At 38.5% G+C, this 24728-nt stretch overlaps 2 protein-coding genes across 4 annotated transcripts in view; one reads left to right on the top strand and one right to left on the bottom strand.

The window, feature by feature from the left end:
- Window positions 1-164: 164 nt before the first annotated feature.
- imp3 (IMP U3 small nucleolar ribonucleoprotein 3) lies at window positions 165-12626 on the bottom strand. The gene is made up of 7 exons (XM_062070575.1): window positions 12406-12626; window positions 12210-12317; window positions 888-962; window positions 729-808; window positions 596-647; window positions 426-498; window positions 165-341 (listed from the first exon to the last, which is right to left on the bottom strand). The coding sequence occupies exons 1-7, from the start codon at window positions 12540-12542 to the stop codon at window positions 315-317; spliced, it is 552 nt and encodes a 183-aa protein (XP_061926559.1). The 5' UTR covers window positions 12543-12626; the 3' UTR covers window positions 165-314.
- Window positions 12627-13553: 927 nt separating this feature from the next.
- Window positions 13554-24728, top strand: part of slc35a3b (solute carrier family 35 member A3b) — a 50910-nt gene continuing 39735 nt past the window's right edge. For all 3 annotated transcript variants that reach the window (XM_062070572.1, XM_062070571.1, XM_062070570.1), the window contains exons 1-2: window positions 13554-13679; window positions 15375-15467. The gene's annotated coding sequence lies outside the window, so the exon portion shown is untranslated. The remainder of the gene's footprint in view (window positions 13680-15374; window positions 15468-24728) is intronic.

Here is a 24728-nt window from a genome sequence, read left to right as displayed (position 1 = left end):
AATGCTAACGATGTGTCGTGGGCCGTTCAAAAATTAGCTGCGGGCCGTAAAAGGCCCCCGGCTGCCCTTTGGGTACACCGATCTACAATTACTAGATGCACATTTTTGGACTATATGGAAAGGAGCCACACAGCAATTTTGAAATGATTAATGGAGACAGCAGAGTCCTTCCTAAAATGTTTATTGAATGTGGTGAGAAGACTTTTCTTGCCTCTATATTTTCCAAGTTTGTGGGTACCAAATAATTTCAGCTGTAGCAGCTCCTCTCTGAGGTCAAGTTCAAACCTTGCCAGTGAGGAACATGGCAAAAAGATTCACGCCAACATGTCAAAGTCGTCTCTCTGGAAAGAGAAGCAATGGTCATTCACATTCCATACGATAGACTTGCATGATCCTGCCATTTCCAAGAACAACATAATGCTGACCTCGTCATTATAATTCATGACATGCTGTTTGATCTTGGACGAGTCCACCCAAGTAACAAAATCTTCCATATTTCTGTAAAGGTAATGAAAAAGACAATTTCCTACATTATATTGCCTACAGCAGTGTGTTTTAGAAGTATTCCGGTGATGGTTAACTTGCAAACACTGACTTTGTGACGAGAAACGCGGGGTCTGTGACAATCTCAGGGCCCACACGTACATCTGAAAGCAAGTCAAGGACCACAGAAACATGTCCCAGCCTCAAACACAAACACTGTAGAAACATGCAAGCGGAAAGGATACGCCCCTGCTCGATGAAGGTGATGGCGGTTTTTAGGTTCTGAGCCATACGAAGCTTCAGCATGATGGTGGGCAGCCTCCTCCTGTGGTGGTGACAGCAGTCATTGGACAAAATAGAAGAGTATGTTCGTAGCGTGTCAGCTTCACAGACAAGTGGTGTACCTGCAGAACGAGGAGGCGGTGACTTTCTCTGTGAGGGATAGACTCTGTTTGGTGGGGATGAGTCCGATGCCGTAACTTATGTGGAGACACAAGAATTGATTTGTTAATTGACCAACTCTATGAGAAACATACCTGATATAGGAATGTTACAATCGGAATGTTGCTACTTTTGCCATTCGGTCTCAACCTGGGGCTTGCAATCAATCTTTCGCTAATCATACATAACATTATCACTCCAGATTAGGGGTGTAACGGTACACAAAAATTTCGGTTCGGTACGTACCTCGGTTTAGAGGTCACGGTTCGGTTCATTTTCGGTACGGTAAGAAAACAAAATATAAATTTTTTGGTTATTTATTTACCAAATTTGCTAAATCTTCCACCAAATTTTTTTTTCTTAGTGTAGTATTTGATGTGAAGTAATCGGAACCTTGGATAGGTGAATAATTAGACTTAGACTTCGACAAACTTTAATGATCCACAAGGGAAATTGTTCAACACAGTAGCTCAGTTACAATGATGGAAAGTGTAAGGATGGAAAGGACAATGCAGGTATAAATAGACTAATATAGCTATAAAAAAATCTAACATATATACTAATATATACATAATGTGTACAGAATAATTTATATACAGATATATTATGTCTATAACATATATACAATATAAACCAATGACCATGTACAATATTACAGTATATATAGTATATATGACAGCAGCAGCATACAATAGAGAGTAGGTCCAGCAGGAAATAGAAAATAGACATTATAAACATTATAAACAAAGAGAAGTAGCTAACATGTCAGGTGACAGGTAATAGGCAGATGTCATCTATTGCTGTATGGCGAGTGATTATACAGCTGGATGGAGTACAGAATGAAGGAGTTCTTGAATCGCACAGTGCAGGAAGGAAGTTCATAATAATAACATTCATAATAACATTGATTTTGATTCAATATGTTTTGAGCAATGACAGTTTGAAAGCAAAAAAAACAGCTTTGTTTTATTAGTCAACATTGCAACTTTTTCTAAATTACATTTAACCTTTTATTATGTTTTTGTTTATTTTAATAGTATTTTTAGAATGTGCCGTGGGCCTTTAAAACATTAGCTGTGGGCCGCAAATGGCCTCAGGGGCACACTTTTGACACCCCTGCTATAGAAATAAAAAACTAAATCTGATAAATCTATGGATAAAAAGCAGAGCCTGGCGACGCATGCGCGTTTATCATAACTCTCTCTCTCTCAGTCTCTGCCCCTCCCTCACCAAAGCTGCTGCGCACACAATTTGTTTTGTTTTTAACCCCTTCTTAACCCTGAACGTACATTGAAAATACACGCAACCCTAACTCAAAATACCGGACATTTGAGGCATTTGAGAAATTCCGCCCTGACAGCCGGTGAAAAGGGGACGTATGGTCAGTCTATCGTAGCCCGGTCGTTGCTAGCATGCCGTGTGTTGTGCCTCGGTGTGCATTGTTTACACAACGTGCGGTACGCTACTTAATATGTCCGTGTGGAAACTCGTTCGGTACACCTCCGAACCGAACCGAAACCCCGTACCGAAACGGTTCAATACAAATACACGTCCCGTTACACCCCTACTCCAGATAAAAATTTTTAATCATTTAAAAACGAAAATGAAATTGATAACTTTTCCACAATGATATATTGTCATGTCTATGTTTCTTCTAAGTCTGTCGCTTCCAATCAGCAGATGGTTCACTACTGTGCAGTGAACCCCAGGAACCCAGGAAGAATAGTCTCTCCACTGCGGTGTAGACTAATGGGGATCCTTAATAAACTAAACTAAACCCTCTTGTCAGCAATTGACAATCTTTGGCTGCGTTCACACCGCAGGGTCGGATGTTCAATTCTTATTTTTTGGGCAAATCTGATTTTAGTGGCCGTTCACGTTACAAAAAAATTTGGTTTCCAATGTTAATGCAACCTGACCCGTAAGTGGACATAAAGTTACAAAGTAAACATGGCTTCAGCTGTAGTCGCTTTTGGTACTGGCATATTTGTGGCAATTTCAAGGATTTTGTGGAATTGAAGTCAACATTTTCTGAACCGAATTATTGCGCGTAGAAGATTAAGAAGGAAGAGGACAAGTATTTTTGCTTAAAGTGGTCGAGCAGTCGGAGACAGGAGTGGTGGAACCTTCACTTGAGTTCCTAAAACATTATTTTCACCCGTTTTTTGCTCCGTTCTCAACGTATTATGCAACACTCTATGTTGGTGAATAGTTATGACGCTTATCGCTTTTTGATGATGCTCTGGTCGGATGAATGCAACCCGAGCACAGGGGGCGTTCACATTGCATCGCAAATATTTACTTGGAAAGAAGCCTGGATCGGATATGAAAATTTCAGAATTGCACTGTTTACAATGACATGAAGAAATCTGGTACAGGTCGCATACGGCAAATTTTTTTATATTGATTTTCAGTGTGAAATTTGTGTCTACACCAGTTGTTCTTAAACCTTGTTGGAGGTACCGAACACCACCAGTTTCATATGCGCATTCACCGAACCTTTTAGTGAAAAAATAAATAAATAATTTTTTTCAATTTCAAGACAAAGTTATATGTTTTTGGTAACACTTTAGTATGGGGAACATATTCTAAGTAACAAAGACTTAATTTAGAGTTATTTGGTTAGGGTTAGGGAGAAGTTTTTATTTACACGATGAGTCGGGTGTGTCTTGACCTCCGCCGAACCCCTGAGCCCGACTCACCGAACCCCTAGGATTCGATTGAACCCAAGTTAAGAACCACTGCTCTACACACACAGGATGCTCGGACATAGCCTCGCAAGTCGCTACTCACCAGTGAGAAGTGCCGCAAAGCAACAAAATGTAGGAGGAAAAAAAGATGCTTGCAAAACCAAATGTCACGGGTGGGGAATGGTTCGGCTTTAAACCGAATGAGGAAGAGGAGCCCATCAACACGGACAAACGAGCCACTATGCTGAATTTGTTGGAAAGTAACGGCAAACAAAACAAACCACCTAAATTGGGGGGAAAAAACTGCACATAATTTTTGCAAACAGAGATTGAGAGTCCATTTTATTTTCATGTTTGTGTAGGAGAAGTAAGAGTTTTTGACCTTCCATTTACAATGGTAAAGGATACTAATGAGAAATAAGTTTATTGCGTTTGAAAGGGTTACCGTATTTTTCGGACCATAGGGCGCACCGGATTATAAAGCGCACTGCCGATGAGTGGGTCTATTTTCATACAAAAGGCGCAACGGGATTATAAAGCGCATTAAATGGGTCAAATTATGATTTTTTTCTGAATTTGAAACACTTCCTTGTGGTCTACATAACATGTAATGGTGGTTATTTGGGCAAAATGTTGCATATATTATGTTTCACAGACCATCTTCAAGTTGCTTTCTGACAGTCGCTTCAGGATGCACCGTTTAGTGGGCGGTCTTATTTACCGTATTTTTCGGACTATAAATCGCAGTTTTTTTCATAGTTTGGCCGGGGGTGCGACTTATACTCAGGAGTGACTTATGTGTGAAATTATTAACACATTACCGTAAAATATCAAATAATATTATTTAGCTCATTCACGTAAGAGACTAGACCAGGGGTGGGCAATTAATTTTTACTGGGGGCCGCATGAGCAACCCGAGCACTGCTGGAGGGCCACATCGACAATATTTCAATTAAATTTTGCTCAATATTATTTTTGATATATACCGTAAGATAAATAATAATAATAATAATACTTTCATTTAACCTAACTTAACTTTATACCAAAAGCACTGCTTTGGAAATAATTTGTACCCCTTTCAGAGATCACATTTAGTTCCCCTTAAACATCCTCATATTGCACAATGAAATGTAAGCATAGGATAAAGTGTGCATTCCTGTAACTTTCTCTAGTAACAGCATTCCATGATTAATATAAATAAATTAACATTAATAATAAATGACAGTAAAATAAGCACACATATGACTGAGAAGTCATAGTGTTGTGTGGTGTTTGAGTTGTCCGACTTTTTGTGTGGCCATAAACGCACCAGTGGTATGCGTGTTGGTGACAGATGACAAGTTGGTTTTGGCCTGATTTGTACGGCAGAAAATGACTAGTTTTTCAAGATAGAAGTGTTTTACTTGTGTTTTTGTTGTGGTTATGGCCAAATATAAACAGTTTTGCTCAATAAACTGATCAATATAATTCCTGGCCTCGAAGCATCTCGATAGACGTTACAATAATTGAACGGTGTTCAATTGAACGGTGTTGACGAACACCGTTAGGGCCGCTTGTTGTCACTGTCACTCAGAGTTGCATTGCAAAATTACACAGAATAAATGTGTTTATTTTGTTTAGAATTCATATGGGTTTGATTTGGTGCGCGGCATATATTTGCTGTGCGCAGAGGACGCTTAAGCAGTGCGCAATTGCGCAGGCGTGCACGTTAGAGGGAACCTTGCTTGGCAGTCCATGTCTTGTTGAAAACACACCATTCGTCATCAACTTTTCTCTTTTTAGCGTCTCGGGTGTAAACCGTGCATCACTTGTCGCTGTGCACCTTCACTCACAGGTTACACACAGACATACGCCCATAAATAACACTTTTCAAAATAAAAGCAGCACAGTTGTATTGCGCGCACGACATAGATGTTTTTTCAACTTTATTTTGTAATTTGTGATTGCAGCTGTTCACATTCACTCACAATCACTCACGCGCATACGTCCACACGTAAATAATACAGATAACGCTTTTCAAAACAAAAGCAGCACCGTTGTATTGCACACTTGACATAGATACTTTTTAAAATTGATTTTGTAATTTATGATTGGCCTCACGCGGGCCGGACAGGGACGCACAAAGGGCCGGATGTGGCCCGTGGGCCGCAGAATGCCCAGGTCTGGACTAGACGTATAAGATTTCATGGGATTTAGCGATTAGGAGTGACAGATTGTTTGGTAAACGTATAGCATGTTCTATATGTTATAGTTATTTGAATGACTCTTACCATATTATGTTACGTTAACATACCAGGCACGTTCTCAGTTGGTTATTTATGCCTCATATAACGTACACTTATTCAGCCTGTTGTTCACTATTCTTTATTTATTTTAAATTGCCTTTCAAATATATATTTTTGGTGTTGGGTTTTATCAAATAAATTTCCCCAAAAAATGCAACTTATACTCCAGTGCGACTTATACATGTTTTTTTTCCTTCTTTATTATGCATTTTCGTCCAGTGCAATTTATAATCCGAAAAATACGGTACGTGGTTTTCCTTTGACAGCGTCTTCTCCCCGTCATCTTTGTTGTAGCGGTGTAGCGTGCAAGAACGAGAGTGGAAGAAGTGTCAAAAGATGGAGCTAACTGTTTAATGACATCCACTTTACTTAAAGGCCTACTGAAACCCACTACTACCAACCACGCAGTCTGATAGTTTATATATCAATGATGAAATCTTAACATTGCAACACATGCCAATACGGCCGGGTTAACTTATAAAGTTCAATTTTAAAATTCCCGCCACACTTCCGGTTGAAAAACTCCTTTGGATATGATTTATGCGCGTGACGTCACAAAAGCAACGGAAGTGGTTGGACCCCAACGGACCCGATAGAAAAGCCTCTTGTTTTCTTCGACAAAATTCCACATTATTCTGGACATCTGTGTTGGTGAATCTTTTGCAATTTGTTTAATGAACAATGGAGACTGCAAAGAAGAACGTTGTAGGTGGGATCGATCGGTGTCTTAGCGGCTAAGTACAATACTGTAATATCTGTGATATTTGCATTAGTGTACTGTCTTTAAGGGTTTGGGGATCGCGCATGCGCGAGTGAGTTGGCGGAGAACTTGTGTGTGTGAGCTTTGGCTAACAGCAGCTTGTGTATGTGTGTGCGTTACTTTTTGAACTACAACCAGTTACCGCTTTTTAATAAAGCGATTGAGCAGCGCTTCCTCGTCTGTGTGACTCCTTCTCCACTGCGGGGCATTAATTGTAATGCCCCGCAGTGGAGAAGGAGTCACACAGACGAGGAAGCGCTGCTCAATTGACTTACAGCAACACAACAAGGACTACTTACCCTGACGCCTAGCCGATGCTTGCCGCCAAACCCACGGATGAAGTCCTTCGTCGTGCCGTTGATCGCTGGAATGCAGGTGAGCACGGCTGTTGATGGGTTTCTATCTTCATTTGAGAACGATGCTACGCGCTAGCTCAGTAGCTAAGTGTGTCACCGATGTATTGTCTTGGAGATAAGTCACTTTAAATGTCCATTTCGCGTGCTCGACTCTCATTTTCAAGAGGATATAGTATCCGAGGTGGTTTAAAATACAAATCTGTGATTCACAATAGAAAAAGGAGAGTGTACATAGTTCTGTGAGGTCTGGTTGCTAAGTTAGCTTCAATGGCGTCGTTAGCACAGCATTGTTAACCTTCGCCAGCCTGGAAATCATTAACCGTGTATTTACATGTCCACGGTTTAATAGTATTGTTGATTTTCTATCTATCCTTCCATTAAAGGGTTTATTTATTTTGTTTCTATCTTCATTTGAGAACGATGCTATCGCGCTAGCTCAGTAGCTAAGTGTGTCACCGATGTATTGTCTTGGAGATAAAAGTCACTTTAAATGTCCATTTCGCGTGCTCGACTCTCATTTTCAAAAGGATATAGTATCCAAGGTGGTTTAAAATACAAATCTGTGATTCACAATACAAAAAGGAGAGAGTACATAGTTCTGTGAGGTCTGGTTGCTAAGTTAGCTTCAATGGCGTCGTTAGCACAGCATTGTTAACCTTCGCCAGCCTGGAAATCATTAACCGTGTATTTACATGTCCACAGTTTAATAGTATTGTTGATTTTCTATCTATCCTTCCATTAAGGGGTTTATTTATTTTGTTTCTATCTTCATTTGAGAACGATGCTATCGCGCTAGCTCAGTAGCTAAGTGTGTCACCGATGTATTGTCTTGGAGATAAAAGTCACTTTAAATGTCCATTTCGCGTGCTCGACTCTCATTTTCAAGAGGATATAGTATCCGAGGTGGTTTAAAATACAAATCCGTGATCCACAATATAAAAAGGAGGGTGTGGAATCCAATGAGCCAGCTTGTACCTAAGTTACGGTCAGAGCGAAAAAAGATACGTCAATCACTGCCTCTCAAGTCGTTCACTGTAACGTTCCTCATCTACAAATCTTTCATCCTCGCTCAAATTAATGGGGTAATCATCACTTTCTCGGTCCAAATCTCTCTCGCTCCATTGTAAACAATGGGGAATTGTGAGGAATACTAGCTCCTGTGACGTCACGCTACTTCCGGTACAGGCAAGGCTTTTTTTATCAGCGAGCAAAAGTTGCGAACTTTATCGTCGATTTTCTCTACTAAATCCTTTCAGCAAAAATATGGCAATATCGCGAAATGATCAAGTATGACACATAGAATGGATCTGCTATTCCCGTTTAAATAAAAAAAAATCATTTCAGTAGGCCTTTAAATCAATAACAGAGCAGCATCTCCTCCTCCGTGGCTCACTAGCGCAACAACAAGGCCGGAAATGTGTCCCGTGAAAAAACGTCCGACCGGAACTTTCTAATAACTAAAGTTCTGTGGGTGAATTATGTCAACCCACTACACCAGTAGTTTTAGCGCTTCCATAGCGAGTCTAATGACATAGGAGTTTGAACTTTACGCTCCTTTATATTAGAAATGGCAAAAGTGGAGGGTAATGGCCCATAACAAGAGGATGGAGAAAAAGAAGAAGCTTATCGACTAGGTGTCAGCACGGATTACAATGGCGGACAAGCGCAAATTTTCAGGACTTATGCAGATCCCAAATCACATCAGCAGGTACCAGAAGGTAAGAAAAGTTGGTTTTGCATAATATTGCGAAACCAAACGCCAGATATGTCTGGTAACAGGTGCCATTTTGCGGCCCTTATACACGCACCATAATAATACTCGTATGTTGAAGCAGAGTACGTCTGAGTACAGTAGCCGTAATGCTCCGACAATCCATCAAGCGGTGCTTCATAGCTTACCAAAGTCGTACTAAAACATTTTGACAGATTTTTGAGCGCTGTGTGTAATGTTCTATATCCTCAATTGAATATTTAAAGTTTTGGTGTTGTTTAATTGCGTCACCTTGCAATTCACCAGATCTCTTATGTGTGACTGCCATCTACTGGCCACACTTATCATTACACCATGTAACAAATAAAATTGATTCGAGGTCGGTAAGCACAACTAGGATTAATACGTACGTGAGGCGCACTGAGTTATAAGGCGCACTAACGCTTTGTGAGCAAATGAGAGGATTTTAAGTACGCCTTATAGTCCGGAAAATACGGTACTTGCATTATCAAAAATTACGATTAAGGCTGCATCTATTTATCTTAGATTTATATTCTGTTTAGGTCTTAGAAGCACCTTTATACACTTTTATAGGAATATATTAGAATACTTCTAAAACAGGGGTGTGGGGGCCATTTTGGTAGTTTTCACCATCAAACCAGTACAATACATACATTTTTTCAGAAAATGCAATTTCGGTATAAATGTTTTGTAAATTCAAAGCCAAACTGAAATGTTAGCACGCTGACGATATCGCGTCAAGTAACAAAAAATATGAGCAAAGTAAGCTAAAAAACATAGCATGCTAACAGTACTATGCAAATATAGAAACGCCATGCTTGGAGTTAGCATTAGGGACCAACAAATCGTTTAATGACAGGACATATTGGAGTACCTATAACTTTAAATGCAAAGACATAAATAAATAATAAATAAATAAATGGGTTATACATAGTACTTTCCACACGGACAACAGAGTGCCCATAAGGATTGTGGTGTGTGGGTGCCGTGATACCTGCCTGGTACAATGGAGAGGTTTTTACTAAATTATTAATAAAGCACCCATGTTAAAAGTGCAATTCAATTTTTAATGATGTGCATTTATCAGGTTATGGTCAGCTGAAATATCCTTGTTTATTTCAACAAGTTTCCCTAAAATTTGCATTGAGGCTATTGAGTGTGTCTTATCCGATTACTGAAATAATTGGACAAACTGATCAATTGACCACTGGATTACTAAAATATTTGATAGCTGCAACCCTATTTATAATTAATTACAATAAGTTGGTATTAAAATAATAAAATAAAATAATTTGTGGGACAATAGATCGTCCAGCAAGACTTATCGGTCTGGTATGTATTATGATAAGGTCGCCTACTTTGTGGTGAAAGTAGTGATTCGAGTAATTAAGCACCTAATTACAGAGCAGGTTTCAAGTAAAAGGGGACGGCGGTTGGGAGAGTGGCCGTGCCAGCAACCTGAGGGTTCCTGGTTCAATCCCCAGCTTCTACCAACCTAGTCACGTCCGTTGTGCGTACTTGCCCACCCTCCCGATTTTCCCGGGAGACTCCCGAATTTCAGTGCCCCTCCCGAAAATCTCCCTGGGCAACCATTCTCCCGAATTTGTCCCGATTTCCACCTGGACAACAATATTGGGGGCGTGACTTTAAGGCACCGCCTTTAACGTCCTCTATAACCTGTCGTCACGTCCGCTTTTCCGCCATACAAACAGCGTGCCGGCCCAGTCACATAACATATGCGGCTTTTACACACACATAAGTGAATGCAAGGCATACTTGGTCAACAGCCATACAGGTCACACTGAGGGTGTCCGTATAAACAACTTTAACACTGTTACAAATACGCGCCACACTGTGAACCCACACCAAACGAGAATGACAAACACATTTCGGGAGAACATCCGCCCCGTAACACAACATAAACACAACAGAACAAATACCCAGAACCCCTTGCAGCACTAACTCTTCCGGGACACTTCACCCTTGCTCCTGATGGGTCGTGGTTAGCTCCCGCCATCAGTGTGTGAATGTGGAAATAGTGTCAAAGCGCTTTGAGTACCTTGAAGTAGGGCTGGGCGATATATCGATATACTCGATATATCGCAGGTTTGTCTCTGTGCGATATAGAAAATGACTATATCGTGATATTCGATTATACGTTCTCACGCAGTTGCTTTTAGCTGCAGGCATTACACTACAGGCTTTTCTCACTCTAGTCTCTCCTTCTCACAGAGACATAAACAAGCGCACCTTCTTACATACGTCACATACGTATACGCCCTCGCGGAGCAGAGAGGTAGCAGCATTGCTAAAGTTAGCTGTGGTGCGAGTGGTAATACGAGAGAAAGAAGGTGCGAATCTGGTAACAAATGAAGGAAGAATTAATTCCCAAGAAAAACAGCAGGGGGTCCATCGTCTGGCGGTGGTTTGGCTTCAAGTGGGAATATGTCGCACAGACAACCGTAATTTGTCAAGTATGGGGCAAAAGCGTTTCTACAAAAAGTAGCATTACTGCTAATATGTAGCATCATTTGAAAAGTCACCCGCTAGAGAAGGAAGAGTGCGTACTCCGCATGTCAACATCTCCGTTTGGTGCCACACCAACAAAAATGCAGAGACAATCATTTCCACATCAACACCGTATGAAAAAAAATAGTCCACGACATAAGGAGATAACATCCGCAGGAACCTACCACATAGCGAAGGACGAACACTATTTGATTTCCTATTATGCAGCTCATTTTTATTTGACACTTATTGAAATATCTTGTGTGACATCATGCACAGAAGTGCACTTTATTTGTTTTAAACTATTGTAGTGGCGTTCTGTACAAAAAGTGCACTTTAATTTAGTGTTGTTTTGATTTGTCATCTTAGTGACACCATGCACAAAAGTGCACTCATAGCTTGTTTTAAAATGTCTGACAATCTTGCACTTTCTGTTTTGGAAATGACATGAATGTTTGTGCCACTGCTTAATAACTGTTTAATAAATACACTTTTGCTAAATTTACTTAGTTGTGATTTCCCTCTCTGCATGAAAGTTTAAAATGAGCATATATTAATGCAGTATGAACAAGAATGTTTTAATGTAGACACATAGAATCATCATACGCTGTGATTATATGCATCGAGTGTTCATTCAAGGCTAAGGCAAAATATCGCGATATATATCGTGTATCGTGATATGGCCTAAAAATATCGAGATATTAAAAAAAAGGCCATATCGCCCAGCCCTACCTTGAAGGTAGAAAAGCGCTATACAAGTATAACCCATTTACCATTTAAATATATCAGTAACTATATCACGTGTGTGTGCGTGTGCATCCAGAAAGAAAATGCCTATCTTTGGGTATGACAATGAAATGAAAGGTCTCTTTGTGCTTTATCTAGAGGGACTATTTTACATATTTCTAAAATTGTAACATTCCTACAAGATGCAAGACGTACAGTCGCACTCACAGTTTTTCTAGTAGCTGGTGTGTGCTCTGAGCTCTGAAGCCATCCTTCTCGTCTAGGTCTCGAATTTTCTGCGCCAGGTCTCTTATGTTACGACTCAACTTGTTGTACCTGCGTGACATTGTGAAGAAGAAGATAACAGCACGTTTATTTATCAAGGTGACGACATACGGCAATAACAAGCATGGCGAATGCTCACTTGGTGTAGTCCTCCCTCTTCTCGATGTGATATTTCCGCAACACTTTCACCTCATGGATGTTGTTGTCCACCTCCCAGTTAATAAAGTCCACCTTCTTTAGTAACTTTTGCTCATGGTATTTCAATTTGCGCACCATTTTTATAAAAAAATCTCTGACAACGCTCCCGACGAGTGTGTTTCCGGAAAGTACGCGCCGCTGACAGGAAATACGCAATGATCACGTGACGAGTCTGTCTATCCACACCGAATCCAGACAGCGCCATCTATTGGCACGGCAGGTTGAAACAACGTTACTGCGGACCAATATTTTTGGTACAGTATTCATCCATCCATCCATCCATTTTTTACCCCTTGTCCCTTATTCAAATTTCATTTAAATTTGATAAATATTTTTTTTAAATATAAGGAATTCAGAAAACACCTGACGAGGTGATATATATATATATATATATATATATATATATATATATATATATATATATATATATATATATATATATATATATATATATATATATATATTATAAATTTGATAAATATTTTTTTTACAAAAAAATATTTATCAAATTTAAATTAGATGTGAATAAGGGACAAGCGGTAGAAAATGTATGGATGGATGGGTGAATACTGTACCGAAAATCTTGGTATATATATATATATATATATATATATATATATATATATATATATATATATATATATATATATATAAATTAGGGATGTCCGATAATGGCTTTTTTGCCGATATCCGATATTCCGATATTGTCCAACTCTTAATTACCGATACCGATATCAACCGATACCGATATATACAGTCGTGGAATTAACACAATATTATGCCTAATTTGGACAACCAGGTATGGTGAAGATAAGGTCCTTTTTTAAAAAACAATAATAAAATAAAAGAATATAAATAAATTAAAAACATTTTCTTGAATAAAAAAGAAAGTAAAATAATATAAAAACAGTTACATAGAAACTAGTAATGAATGAAAATGAGTAAAATTAACTGTTAAAGATTAAGATTAATTAAGATTAAAGTACCAATGATTGTCACACACACACTAGATGTGGTGAAATGTGTCCTCTGCATTTGTCCCATCCCCTTGGGGAGCAGTGGGCAGCAGCGGCGCCGCACCCGGGAATCATTTTGGTGATTTAACCCCCAACTCCAACCCTTTGTTGCTGAGTGCCAAGCAGGGAGGTTATGGGTCCCATTTTTATAGTCTTTGGTATGACTCGGCTGGGATTTGAACTCCAACACCAATCTCAGGTTAGTACTATTATCTGCAAGGCACAATCATGCCTTGCAGACGGTATTGATATATAGGAACCAGAATATTAATAACAGAAAGAAACAACCCTTTTGTGTGAATAAGTGTAAATTGGGGAGGGTTTTTTTGGACAACTATTTAATAACACTTTTTAAAAACGACAAAAGGACGCCTGTTGAACAGATCTTGCTTCAAAGTAAAAGCTAAAATACTGCTTCCGGTTCAATTTGTCATCACATAACCACGCATTTTTGCATTGTGGATTAAAACATTTTTTTCGATTTGTGTTTTTATCTGGAAAGAATCAAATTTTATGGCAATATTTAATAAAATTAACTCTTTTTTGTTTGTTTTAAAAATCTGCCATTTATAACAAATATAAAAAAACGGCCGTAATTTTATTTTTTTTATTTACGGAAGGTACACGGACTCATTTGCCAGCGCGATAAAGAACGGATAAAACGTGTAATTTTCCATGTCCCTGGGAATTTCAAAAATAGAGAGGAACTATTGACCGCCACAAACTTGTTTTGACGACACTGACACAGTTCTTTGCCTTCTTCTTTTTCTTCTGTTGTTCTGGGTCACTCACAGCATAGACATCTCATAAGATGTCTATGATTCAGACCAGGAGCCAAAAAAGAGATACTGCGCATTTGCAATTTAAAAACGAGTTTCCACTCGTTGTTTTAATTCCTATTATCGATATTCAAACACATTAACACATTTGGAAAACGGATATTTGATATTGAATAACGATCCGTTTTTGTTTTTTCTATCAAAGCAAACCACGGAAAAGAGGATTAAAAAAAAAAGTTTTCTATTCAAAATGAAAAACGAATGGCCTGTTTTTTAATTTGCAGAACCAGGAGTTTTATTTTCAAAATAAAAGGGGGGGATTGCTACGGTAACCGTTTGCTTATGAATCTGGCCAAATGTATTTGGAGCCCTACACAGAATGGATTTTAGATATGGCACAACGAGGATTGACATATACAGAATTCTCAACAGAAAGTGAAAAAGGACCAAAACGGATGTGTTTTCATGTTACCACACCGGAACCGGAAGTAATGATTTTAACGATAGGACCGCGGACTATGGTGCGTGATCAGAATCAGATCCCGTTTTGCCTCCACTTTCGAATGATATGTGTTTATATATATTTGTAGATGTCAGTCCTTTTTGTGCCATCTCTAAAATCCTTTATCTGTAGGGCTCCAAATACATTTTAGTGTAGTATCCCCGGATTTACTTTGAAAACCTACGCTGTCAAAGTACATCCGTTTTGGTCGGGTTTTCCGTTTCTGTTTACTGGGGATCTTCATTTTTCTTTTATGAAATATGCAAAGCAAACATTTATTTGTATCTAGTTATTGTTTTTCAACACCTAAACATTTTTTTTTTCAATTTTCTTTTTGGTATTTGAAATTCAAATAAAACAGTTGTTTTTTTGTTTTAAAATTTCCATTATTAAAAAGAACATTCAAATAGCAAACATACACTCACCGAAATTTGCATTGCTTTTATTTATTTTTTGTTTTTCTATCATAGTGTAATATTTAACTGTCCAGTAGGAGGCGTCTATGAAGGTTTTATTGACAATGAGGCAACGAGGGCGAGGCCCCATCCCTCCGCCCTAAAAGGAGAGCCTTTTACACATGACAGGTATTTCACTTTTGCCACTCCACTCTTAGGAGCGGACTCACACTCAAGCTCTTGAGTATATTTTGGTGAATGCAGAAAAAGAAGGAATCACCAACGAAGGGAGCCAACCACATCACCTTCAGGTAAAGTACACTATTTGATGCATATTGGTAGGTAATATACCGTTTGTATGTTTATATGGTGTAAATATATCCAACCTAATAGCTTTCATATTATATCTTTTTTTTTTTTTTAAACAGTGAGCACACTGTGATGTCACAGATTGACGGACGTACATATGTGGTTATCCTCGTCAGGCAACATTACCACCTTGTTTGAGGAAACATAAGAAAAAAATAGTATAATGTAACGTTGTGACCGGGTATATAATGTTTATGAACTTTATTTTTGACTAAGTCAAAATGAAAAAATAGCGGTGATGTTTGTCTCCTATATATCTATACACACACACACACGCACGCACACACACACACACACACACACACACACACACACACACACACACACACACACACACACACACACACACACACACACACACACACACACACACACACACACACACACACACACACACACACACACACACACACACACACACATGCCAGAGGCTGTTCACCTTGGAGACCTGCTGCGGATATGGGTACGGCCTGGTGCGAGATTTACACCTTCTCCCCCTATACCTATTGTGTATATATAGGTAAATATATATACAAACTCCAAAACCAGTGAAGTTTGCATGTTGTGTAATTCGTAAATAAAAACAGAATACAATGACTTGCAAATCCTTTTCAACTTATATTCAATTGAATAGACTGCAAAGACAAGATATTTCATGTTGGAACTGAGATTCTTAATTTTTTTTTTTTTTGCAAATAATCATTAACTTAGAATTTAAAGGCAGCAACACATTGCAAAAAAGTTGGCACAGCTTTTTACAGTACTTTTAACAACCCTCAGTAAACGTTTGGGAACTGAGGAGACACATTTTTGAAGCTTTTCAGGTGGAATTCTTTCCCATTCCTGCTTGATGTACAGCTTAAGTTGTTCAACAGTCCGGGGTCTCCCTTGTGCTATTTTAGGCTTCATAATGCGCCACACATTTTCAATGGGAGACAGGTCTGGACTACAGGCAGGCCAGTCTAGTACCCGCACTCTTTTACTATGAAGCCACGTTGATGTAACACGTGGCGTGGCATTGTCTTGCTGAAATAAGCAGGGGCGTCCATGATAACGTTGCTTGGATAGCAACATATGTTGCTCCAAAACCTGTATGTACCTTTCAGCATTAATGGTGCCTTCACAGATGTGTAAGTTACCCATGCCTTGGGCACTAATACACCCCCATACCATCACAGATGCTGGCTTTTCAACTTTGCGCCTATAACAATCTGGATTTTTCTTTTCCTCTTTGGTCCGGAGGACACGACGTCCACAGTTTCCAAAAACAATTTGAAATTTGGACTCGTCAGACCACAGAACACTTTTCCACTTTGCGTCAGTCCATCTTAGATGAGCTCGGGCCCAGCGAAGCCGGCGGCATTTCAGGGTGTTGTTGATAAATGGCTTTCGCTTTGCATAGACCACAGATGAGGCGGTAGCTGTCTAAAGTCGGCACCCAGGGTGGAGCACTCATCTGTGCATCAGTTGGGGACGTCTCTGCGCTGCTGACCTGTCTCCGCTCAAGATGATCTCCTGCTGGCCCCACTATGGACTGGACTCTCACAATATTATACTAGATCTACTTGACGTCCATTGCACCGGTCGCCCTGATGTGGGATCTGGGCCGAGGATGTCTTTGTGGCTTGTGCAGCCCTTTGAGACACTCGTGATTTAGGGCTATATAAGTAAACATTGATTGATTGATAGTAGAGTTTTAACTTGCATTTACAGATGTAGCGATAAACTGTAGTTACTGAGAGTGGTTTTCTGAAGTGTTTCTCAGCCCATGTGGTGATATCCTTTACACACGGATGTCGCTTTTTGATGCAGTACCGCCTGAGGGATCGAAGGTCCGTAATATCATCGCTTACGTGCAGTGATTTCTCCATAATCTCTGTACCTTTTGATGATATTATGGACCTTTGATGGTGAAATTCCTAAATTCCTTGCAATAGCAAAATGTTGTTCTTAAATTGTTGGACAATTTGCTCACGCATTTGTTGACAAAGTGGTGACCCTCGCCCCATCCTTGTTTGTGAATGACTGAGCATTTCATGGAAGCTGCTTTTATACCCAATCATGGCACCCACCTGTTCCCAATCAGCCTGTTCACCTGTGGGATGTTCCAAATAAGTGTTTGATGAGCATTCCTCAACTTTCTCAGTCTTTTTTGCCCCTTGTGCCAGCTTTTTTGAAACAATTCCAAATGAGCTAATATTTGCAAAAAATAACAAAGTTTACCAGTTCGAACATTAAATATCTTGTCTTTGCAATCCATTCAATTGAATATAGGTTGAAAAGGATTTGCAAATCATTGTACTCTGTTTTCATTTATGATTACACAACTTCACTGGTTTTGGGTTTTGTATGTGCATTAATAAAGCACTTCATCTTTGTTACTAGATATATAATTGTTCCTTCAATTTCGACAGAAAGATTGCAAATATTGCATGGAGGTCCATGTTTTTTTAACTTGAGAACAAGCTGACCACGTAATAAACATTATTAACACACGGGGGTCCAAAGCGTGGCTTGCAACTCCAAGTTTGTTGGCCCGACGCTTATTGTTGGATATAAAACAGGACAAAATACTAAACAAAATTTTATAAGAGCAAACATTTATGATGTAATGCGAAAAAAAGCTAAACAATATGTTAGTAATAACATGTGCATGTCCAAACTTCTTCCACCAAGGGTCTCGTACTGAAAAGTCAAAGTATGCGAGGGACCTTTTGATTTTTTTTTAATTCTGTAAAAACATAAATAGATTAAAAAATTATATTATTATATATTATATATTATTATTATATATCTAGTATTTAAAGGCCTACTGAAATGATTTTTTATTTATTTAAACGGGGATAGCAGATCCATTCTTTGTGTCATACTTGATCATTTCGCGATATTGTCATATTTTTGCTAACAGGATTTAGTAGAGAACATCGACGATAAAGTTCGCAACTTTTGGTCGCTGATAAAAAAAAGCCTTGCCCCTACCGGAAGTAGCGTGACGTCACAGGCTGGAGGGCTGCTCACATTTCCCTATTGTTTACAATGCAGCGGGAGAGATTCAGACCGAGAAAGCGACGATTACCCCATTAATTTGAGCGAGGATGAAAGATTTGTGGATGAGGAACGTGAGAATGAAGGACTAGAATGCAGTGCAGGACGTATCTTTTTTCGCTCTGACCGTAACTTAGGTACAAGGGTTCATTGGATTCCACACTCTCTCCTTTTTCTATTGTGGATCACGGATTTGTATTTTAAACCACCTGGGATACTATATCCTCTTGAAAATGAGAGTCGAGAACGCGAAATGGACATTCACAGTGACTTTTATCTCCACGACAATACATCGGTGAAGCTCTTTAGCTACTGAGCTAACGTGATAGCATCATGCTTAAATGCAGATAGAAACAAAATAAATAAACCCCTGACTGGAAGGATAGACAGAAGATCAACAATACTATTAAACCATGGACATGTAACTACACGGTTAAAGCTTTCCAGCTTGGCGAAGCTTAAAAATGCTGTTGCTAATGACGCCATTGAAGCTAACTTAGCAACGGGACCTCACAGAGCTATGATAAAAATATTTGCGCTCCACCTACGCCAGCCAGCCCTCATCTGCTCATCAACACCCGTGCTCACCTGCGCTCCAGCGATCGACGGAAGGACGAAGGACTTCACCCGATCATCCGTGCGGTCGGCGGCTAGCGTCGGCTAGCGCGTCTGCTATCCAAGTCAAAGTCCTCCTGGTTGTGTTGCTGCAGCCAGCCGCTAATACACCGATCCCACCTACAACTTTCTTTTTTGCAGTCTTCATTGTTCATTAAACAAATTGCAAAAGATTCACCAACACATATGTCCAGAATACTGTGGAATTTTGAGATGAAAACAGAGCTTTTTTGTATTGGATTCAATGGTGTACCAATACTTCCGTTTATTTAGTGACGTCACGCGCATACGTCATCATACACAGACATTTTTAACCGGAAGTTTAGCGGGAAATTTAAAATTGCACTTTATAAGTTAACCCGGTCGTATTGGCATGTGTTGCAATGTTAAGATTTCATCATTGATATATAAACTGCGTGGTCGGTAGTAGTGGGTTTCAGTAGGCCTTTAAGTCTGTGTAATAATTAATAATAGTACATTTTTTCACCTCTAACACAAAGCTGACACTAAGTTGTGTCTTTAAACATATGCGATGTCTGTTTTTAACATATTTTTTTACAAAATGAAAATATATCAAAAAGGATCTAGCTTACTTAGCTTAGACTTTTTAGTTTGTGGCCCTTGTTGGAAAAAAGTTGATATTATAAAGTTAAAGTTATATTATTAGCATACATTCTAAACATTTTATGTAAAAATAAAATGCTTGTCCCCCTGACTTATGATTCCAAAAGCAAGTACGTAATCCATAATGTTGTATGTACAAACCCCGTTTCCATATGAGTTGGGAAATTGTGTTAGATATAAATAGAAACGGAATACAATGATTTGCAAATCATTTTCAACCCATATTCAATTGAATATGCTACAAAGACAACATATTTGATGTTCAAACTGATAAACATTTTGTTTTGCAAATAATCATTAACTTTAGAATTTGATGCCAGCAACACGTGCCAAAGAAGTTGGGAAAGGTGGCAATAAATACTGATAAAGTTGAGGAATGCTCATCAAACACTTATTTGGAACATCCCACAGGTGAACAGGCAAATTGGGAACAGGTGGGTGCCATGATTGGGTATAAAAGTAGATTCCATGAAATGCTCAGTCATTCACAAACAAGGATGGGGTGAGGTACACCCCTTTGTCAACAAATGCCTGAGCAAATTGTAGAACAGTTTAAGAAAAACCTTTCTCAACCAGCTATTGCAAGGAATTTAGGGATTTCACCATCTACGGTCCGTAATATCATCAAAGGGTTCAGAGAATCTGGAGAAATCACTGCACGTAAGCAGCTAAGCCTGTGACCTTCGGAGCAACATATGTTGCCATCCAAGCAACGTTATCATGGACGCCCCTGCTTATTTCAGCAAGACAATGCCATGCCACGTGTTACATCAACGTGGCTTCATAGTAAAAGAGTGCGGGTACTAGACTGGCCTGCGTGTAGTCCAAACCTGTCTCCAGTTGAAAATGTGTGGCGCATTATGAAGCCTAAAATACCACAACGGAGACCCCGGACAGTTGAACAACTTAAGCTGTACATCAAGCAAGAATAGGAAAGAATTCCACCTGAGAAGCTTAAAAAATGTGTCTCCTCAGTTCCCAAATGTTTACTGAGTGTTGTTAAAAGGAAAGGCCATGTAACACAGTGATGAACATGCCCTTTCCCAACTACTTTGGCACGTGTTGCAGCCATGAAATTCTAAGTTAATTATTATTTGCAAAAAAAAAAAAAAGTTTATGAGTTTAAACATCAAATATCTTGTCTTTGTAGTGCATTCAATTGAATATGGGTTGAAAAGGATTTGCAAATAATTGTATTCCGTTTATATTTACATCTAACATAATTTCCCAACTCATATGGAAACAGGGTTTGTAAAAAAAAAAATGGAATAATGAAATCCATAGGGAATTGTCTAATAACATAATAATAACATAACACATATTATCACTGTAACAAGCGGACGTCTGAGAGCAGCCATAACTGCAATGTGGCCCTCAATGAGAAACGAGTTTGACACCCCAGCTGTACGTGGCAGGTGGATGAACGTGAAATCGATCATTTGAATCCATGTAATATTAATCTATACCAGTGGTTCTTAACCTTGTTGGAGGTACCGAACCCCACCAGTTTCATGTGCGCTTTCACCGAACCCGAACCGTAATCATAAAATGATGTTGTTTTATTAAAGAAATACTAATAAAGATATATTTTACAAACGGAAAGTTACAGGAATGTACACATAATCCCATGTTTACATCTCATTGTGCAACATGTGAATGTTTTAGTGAGAACTAAATGCGATATCTGAAAGGAATACACATTATTTCCAAAGCAAGAACCCCACCCAGACATACAATACAGTGTTTCCCATAAACTGCCAAGATACCTGTGGCGGTGGGGGTGTGGCTATGGGCGTGGCTATGGGCGTGGTAACCATGGCATCATCGAGTAATTTGCATAATTTATTACAATGATATGATTTTCTCTAAAAAGGCTAAAAAAATGTATACTTACTAATTAATAATAACAGTTTTGTTTTAGACGTCCATCCATCCATCCATCCATCCATCCATCCATTTTACAATATAATTACAACACTTTATGTACATATTTATATACAGATTTGAACATTAAGTTATTCACTGAAATATATCTATTAATTGTGGTTCTTACAAAAAATATATCTTATAAAATATAAAAGCTAAAATGTCTCTTAAAGCTCAGCCCCTTTAATTAGTGCATACTAAATAATTTAACTTTAGCCTACTACTACAACCATATTATTTACCAGCAACATAAAGTGAAACAGAGGCAGAGGTGTCCTGCCACAGTCAGTAACAAATAAACAGAAAACAGTAGTGGTCAAATACAAATAAGGCAACAAGAGAAGTATCCTTCACTTCTCTTTTGTAAAGTAAATCTGAACAGCCTATATGGGCATCTACATCTGCTATGTGATTTGCCTGAGAAGCTGGACAGGACAAAAAAAAAATATTAAAAAAATAGATATATTTTTATTTTTATTTTTTTTAAATTTGTGGTGGACGTAATTCTTTCGTGGCGGGCCGCCACAAATAAATGAATGTGTGGGAAACACTGCAATACTAGTACACAACTCATGAAAAACAATATGTTATAGTCATTGTAAGTGGGCCAAAACACTTATATTAGAAAATAATCTCATGGAAATGACTGCTGTCATTTGATTACAATAATAAAACATTTAACTTGTTATTTAGTCAGGTTTGGGACAGGTGTGATGCAGGTGTGGCCACAGTGCATGTGCACGTCTGACGTCGCTCACATGTGCTCCACTGAATGCTCAAGGAGTTTTTGCGTTTGCTCACACAAGGAAAATTAGAGAACATTGTTTGGGGGTATCCCTAATATGCCGACAGGGAGAAGTTTTTGTTTACACGATGAGTCGGGCGTGTCTTGACCTCCACGGAACCCCTGAGGCCGACTCAACGAACCTCTAGGGTTTGATCGAACCCAGGTTAAGAACCACTGATCTATACAGTACATGTTTAGCACCCATTGGTTTGCCTTTGAATAGTTTGTATCCGGGTGATGTTGCAAAGTCAATATTTATTTTGAAAGACTCCCTTTAAAGGCAATGAACAATTAGCACCTAAATCTTCATCGGCTCTCACCGAGTAGAAATAAGTTGTTTTATTACTGAGCAGTGATGTTTGTAACATTACACCAGATGCGCTTTAGCCCCCATCTGGCAGCCATTCCTTCACATACCCATTAACACCCGTGTGAGGATAAAGATTGCACAACTATTTGTTGTCTGACCTGTTTTTCTAATTGAGGCTTGTTACCTTGGTACGCGATTGTCATGAGTAACCAAAAAACAGAAGAGACAGTTATCGACTGATTGAGCTCACACATGTGCGAGGAAAGAATACCATTCAGTTTAGTGCAAACTAAAGTTGTCCCGATACCAATATTTTTGGACCGGTACCAAAATGTATTTAGAAACTTCTCGATACTTATCGATACTTTTCTAAATAAAGCGGACCACAAAAAATGGCATTATTGGCTTGATTTTAACCCAAAAAATTATGGAACATTAAACATATGTTTCTTATTGCAATTTTGTCCTTAAATAAAATAGTGAACATACGAGACAACTTTTCTTTTAGTAGTAAGTAAGCAAACAAAGGCTCCTAATTAGTCTGCTGACGTATGCAGTAACATATTGTGTCATTTTCCATTCTATTATTTTGTCAAAATTATGAAGGACAACTGGTAGAAATGAATTATTATTCTACTTGTTCATTTACTGTTAATATCTGCTTACTTTCTCTTTTAACATGTTCTATCTACACTTCTGTTAAAATGGAATAATCCCTTATTCTTCTGTTGTTTGGATGCTTTACATTAGTTTTGGATGATACCACAAATTTGGGTATCAATCTGATACCAAGTAGTTACAGGATCATACATTGGTCATCTTCAAAGTCCTCATGTGTCCAGGGACATGTTTCCTGAGTTTATATAATATATAATATAAACTTTAAGAAAACGAATGAAGATTTTGTGATGCAAAAAATGTTGATGTAATCATAGTAGTATCAACTAGATACGCTCCTGTACTTGGTATCATTACAGTGGATGTCAGGTGTAGATCCACCCATGACATTTGTTTACATCAGGGGTGTCCAAAGTGCGGCCCGCAGGTAATTTTTCAACGGCCCCACGACACATTCTAAAAATACGATAAAAAACTAAACAAAAACATAAAAAGTGGTATAAAAGAGCAAACAGGTGAAATGTAACAAGGAAATGTTGCAATGTTGACTCTAATAACACAAAGCTGCCATGCAGGCTGTTTCTTTCTTTAAAAAATAATAATGAATCAAAATCAATGTCATTATGAATTATTAACCTATTCAAGGCTCCAATTATGTCACATTAAATATTCCACTTTGAGATATTTTTGGGGAAAATGTTGCATATTTTGTGTTTGCCATATAAAAAATCTAAGCTTTTTTTTTTTTTTTTTAAAGAAGGGCCTAAAACGAACAAACAAAAAACGTAAACAACAATAACATTTATAATTGACGGATAGATCTGAAGTTGGTCTCGAGATTATTGTGTTGAAAATAAATAAAAAATTGTAATATACTTTGAATATTCCCGGAATTTTGCTACCTTAGTCCTGCTAGACACCGGCTCCTATTTAATAAAACATTTGACCACCAAACAATTAAACAAAGCGACTCGGTAAAGAATCTCGGTATATTCTCTTTAACCCAACTCTCTCATTTTAGTAACATTAAGAATGTTACTAAAATTCCGGGAATATTCAAAGTTACAAATTTTCCATGGGAATTAACGGGAATATATGGGAATTAACAGGAATTATTGGGCAATTAATGGGAATAAACATTGAATGCAACATACTACTTGCAGCATGACTATTAGCTGAAACAACCTGATTTAATGCAATTCAAGAACTCCTTCATTCCGCACTCCATCCAGCTGTATAATCACTCGCCATACAGCAATAGATGCCTATTACCTGACA

The sequence above is a fragment of the Entelurus aequoreus genome, linkage group LG14 (genome assembly GCF_033978785.1).
Source record: "Entelurus aequoreus isolate RoL-2023_Sb linkage group LG14, RoL_Eaeq_v1.1, whole genome shotgun sequence".
Taxonomy (NCBI): Eukaryota; Metazoa; Chordata; class Actinopteri; order Syngnathiformes; family Syngnathidae; genus Entelurus; species Entelurus aequoreus.
The sequence above is the reverse complement of the archived record's forward strand: the minus strand, read 5'-3'. Positions and strand labels throughout refer to the sequence as shown.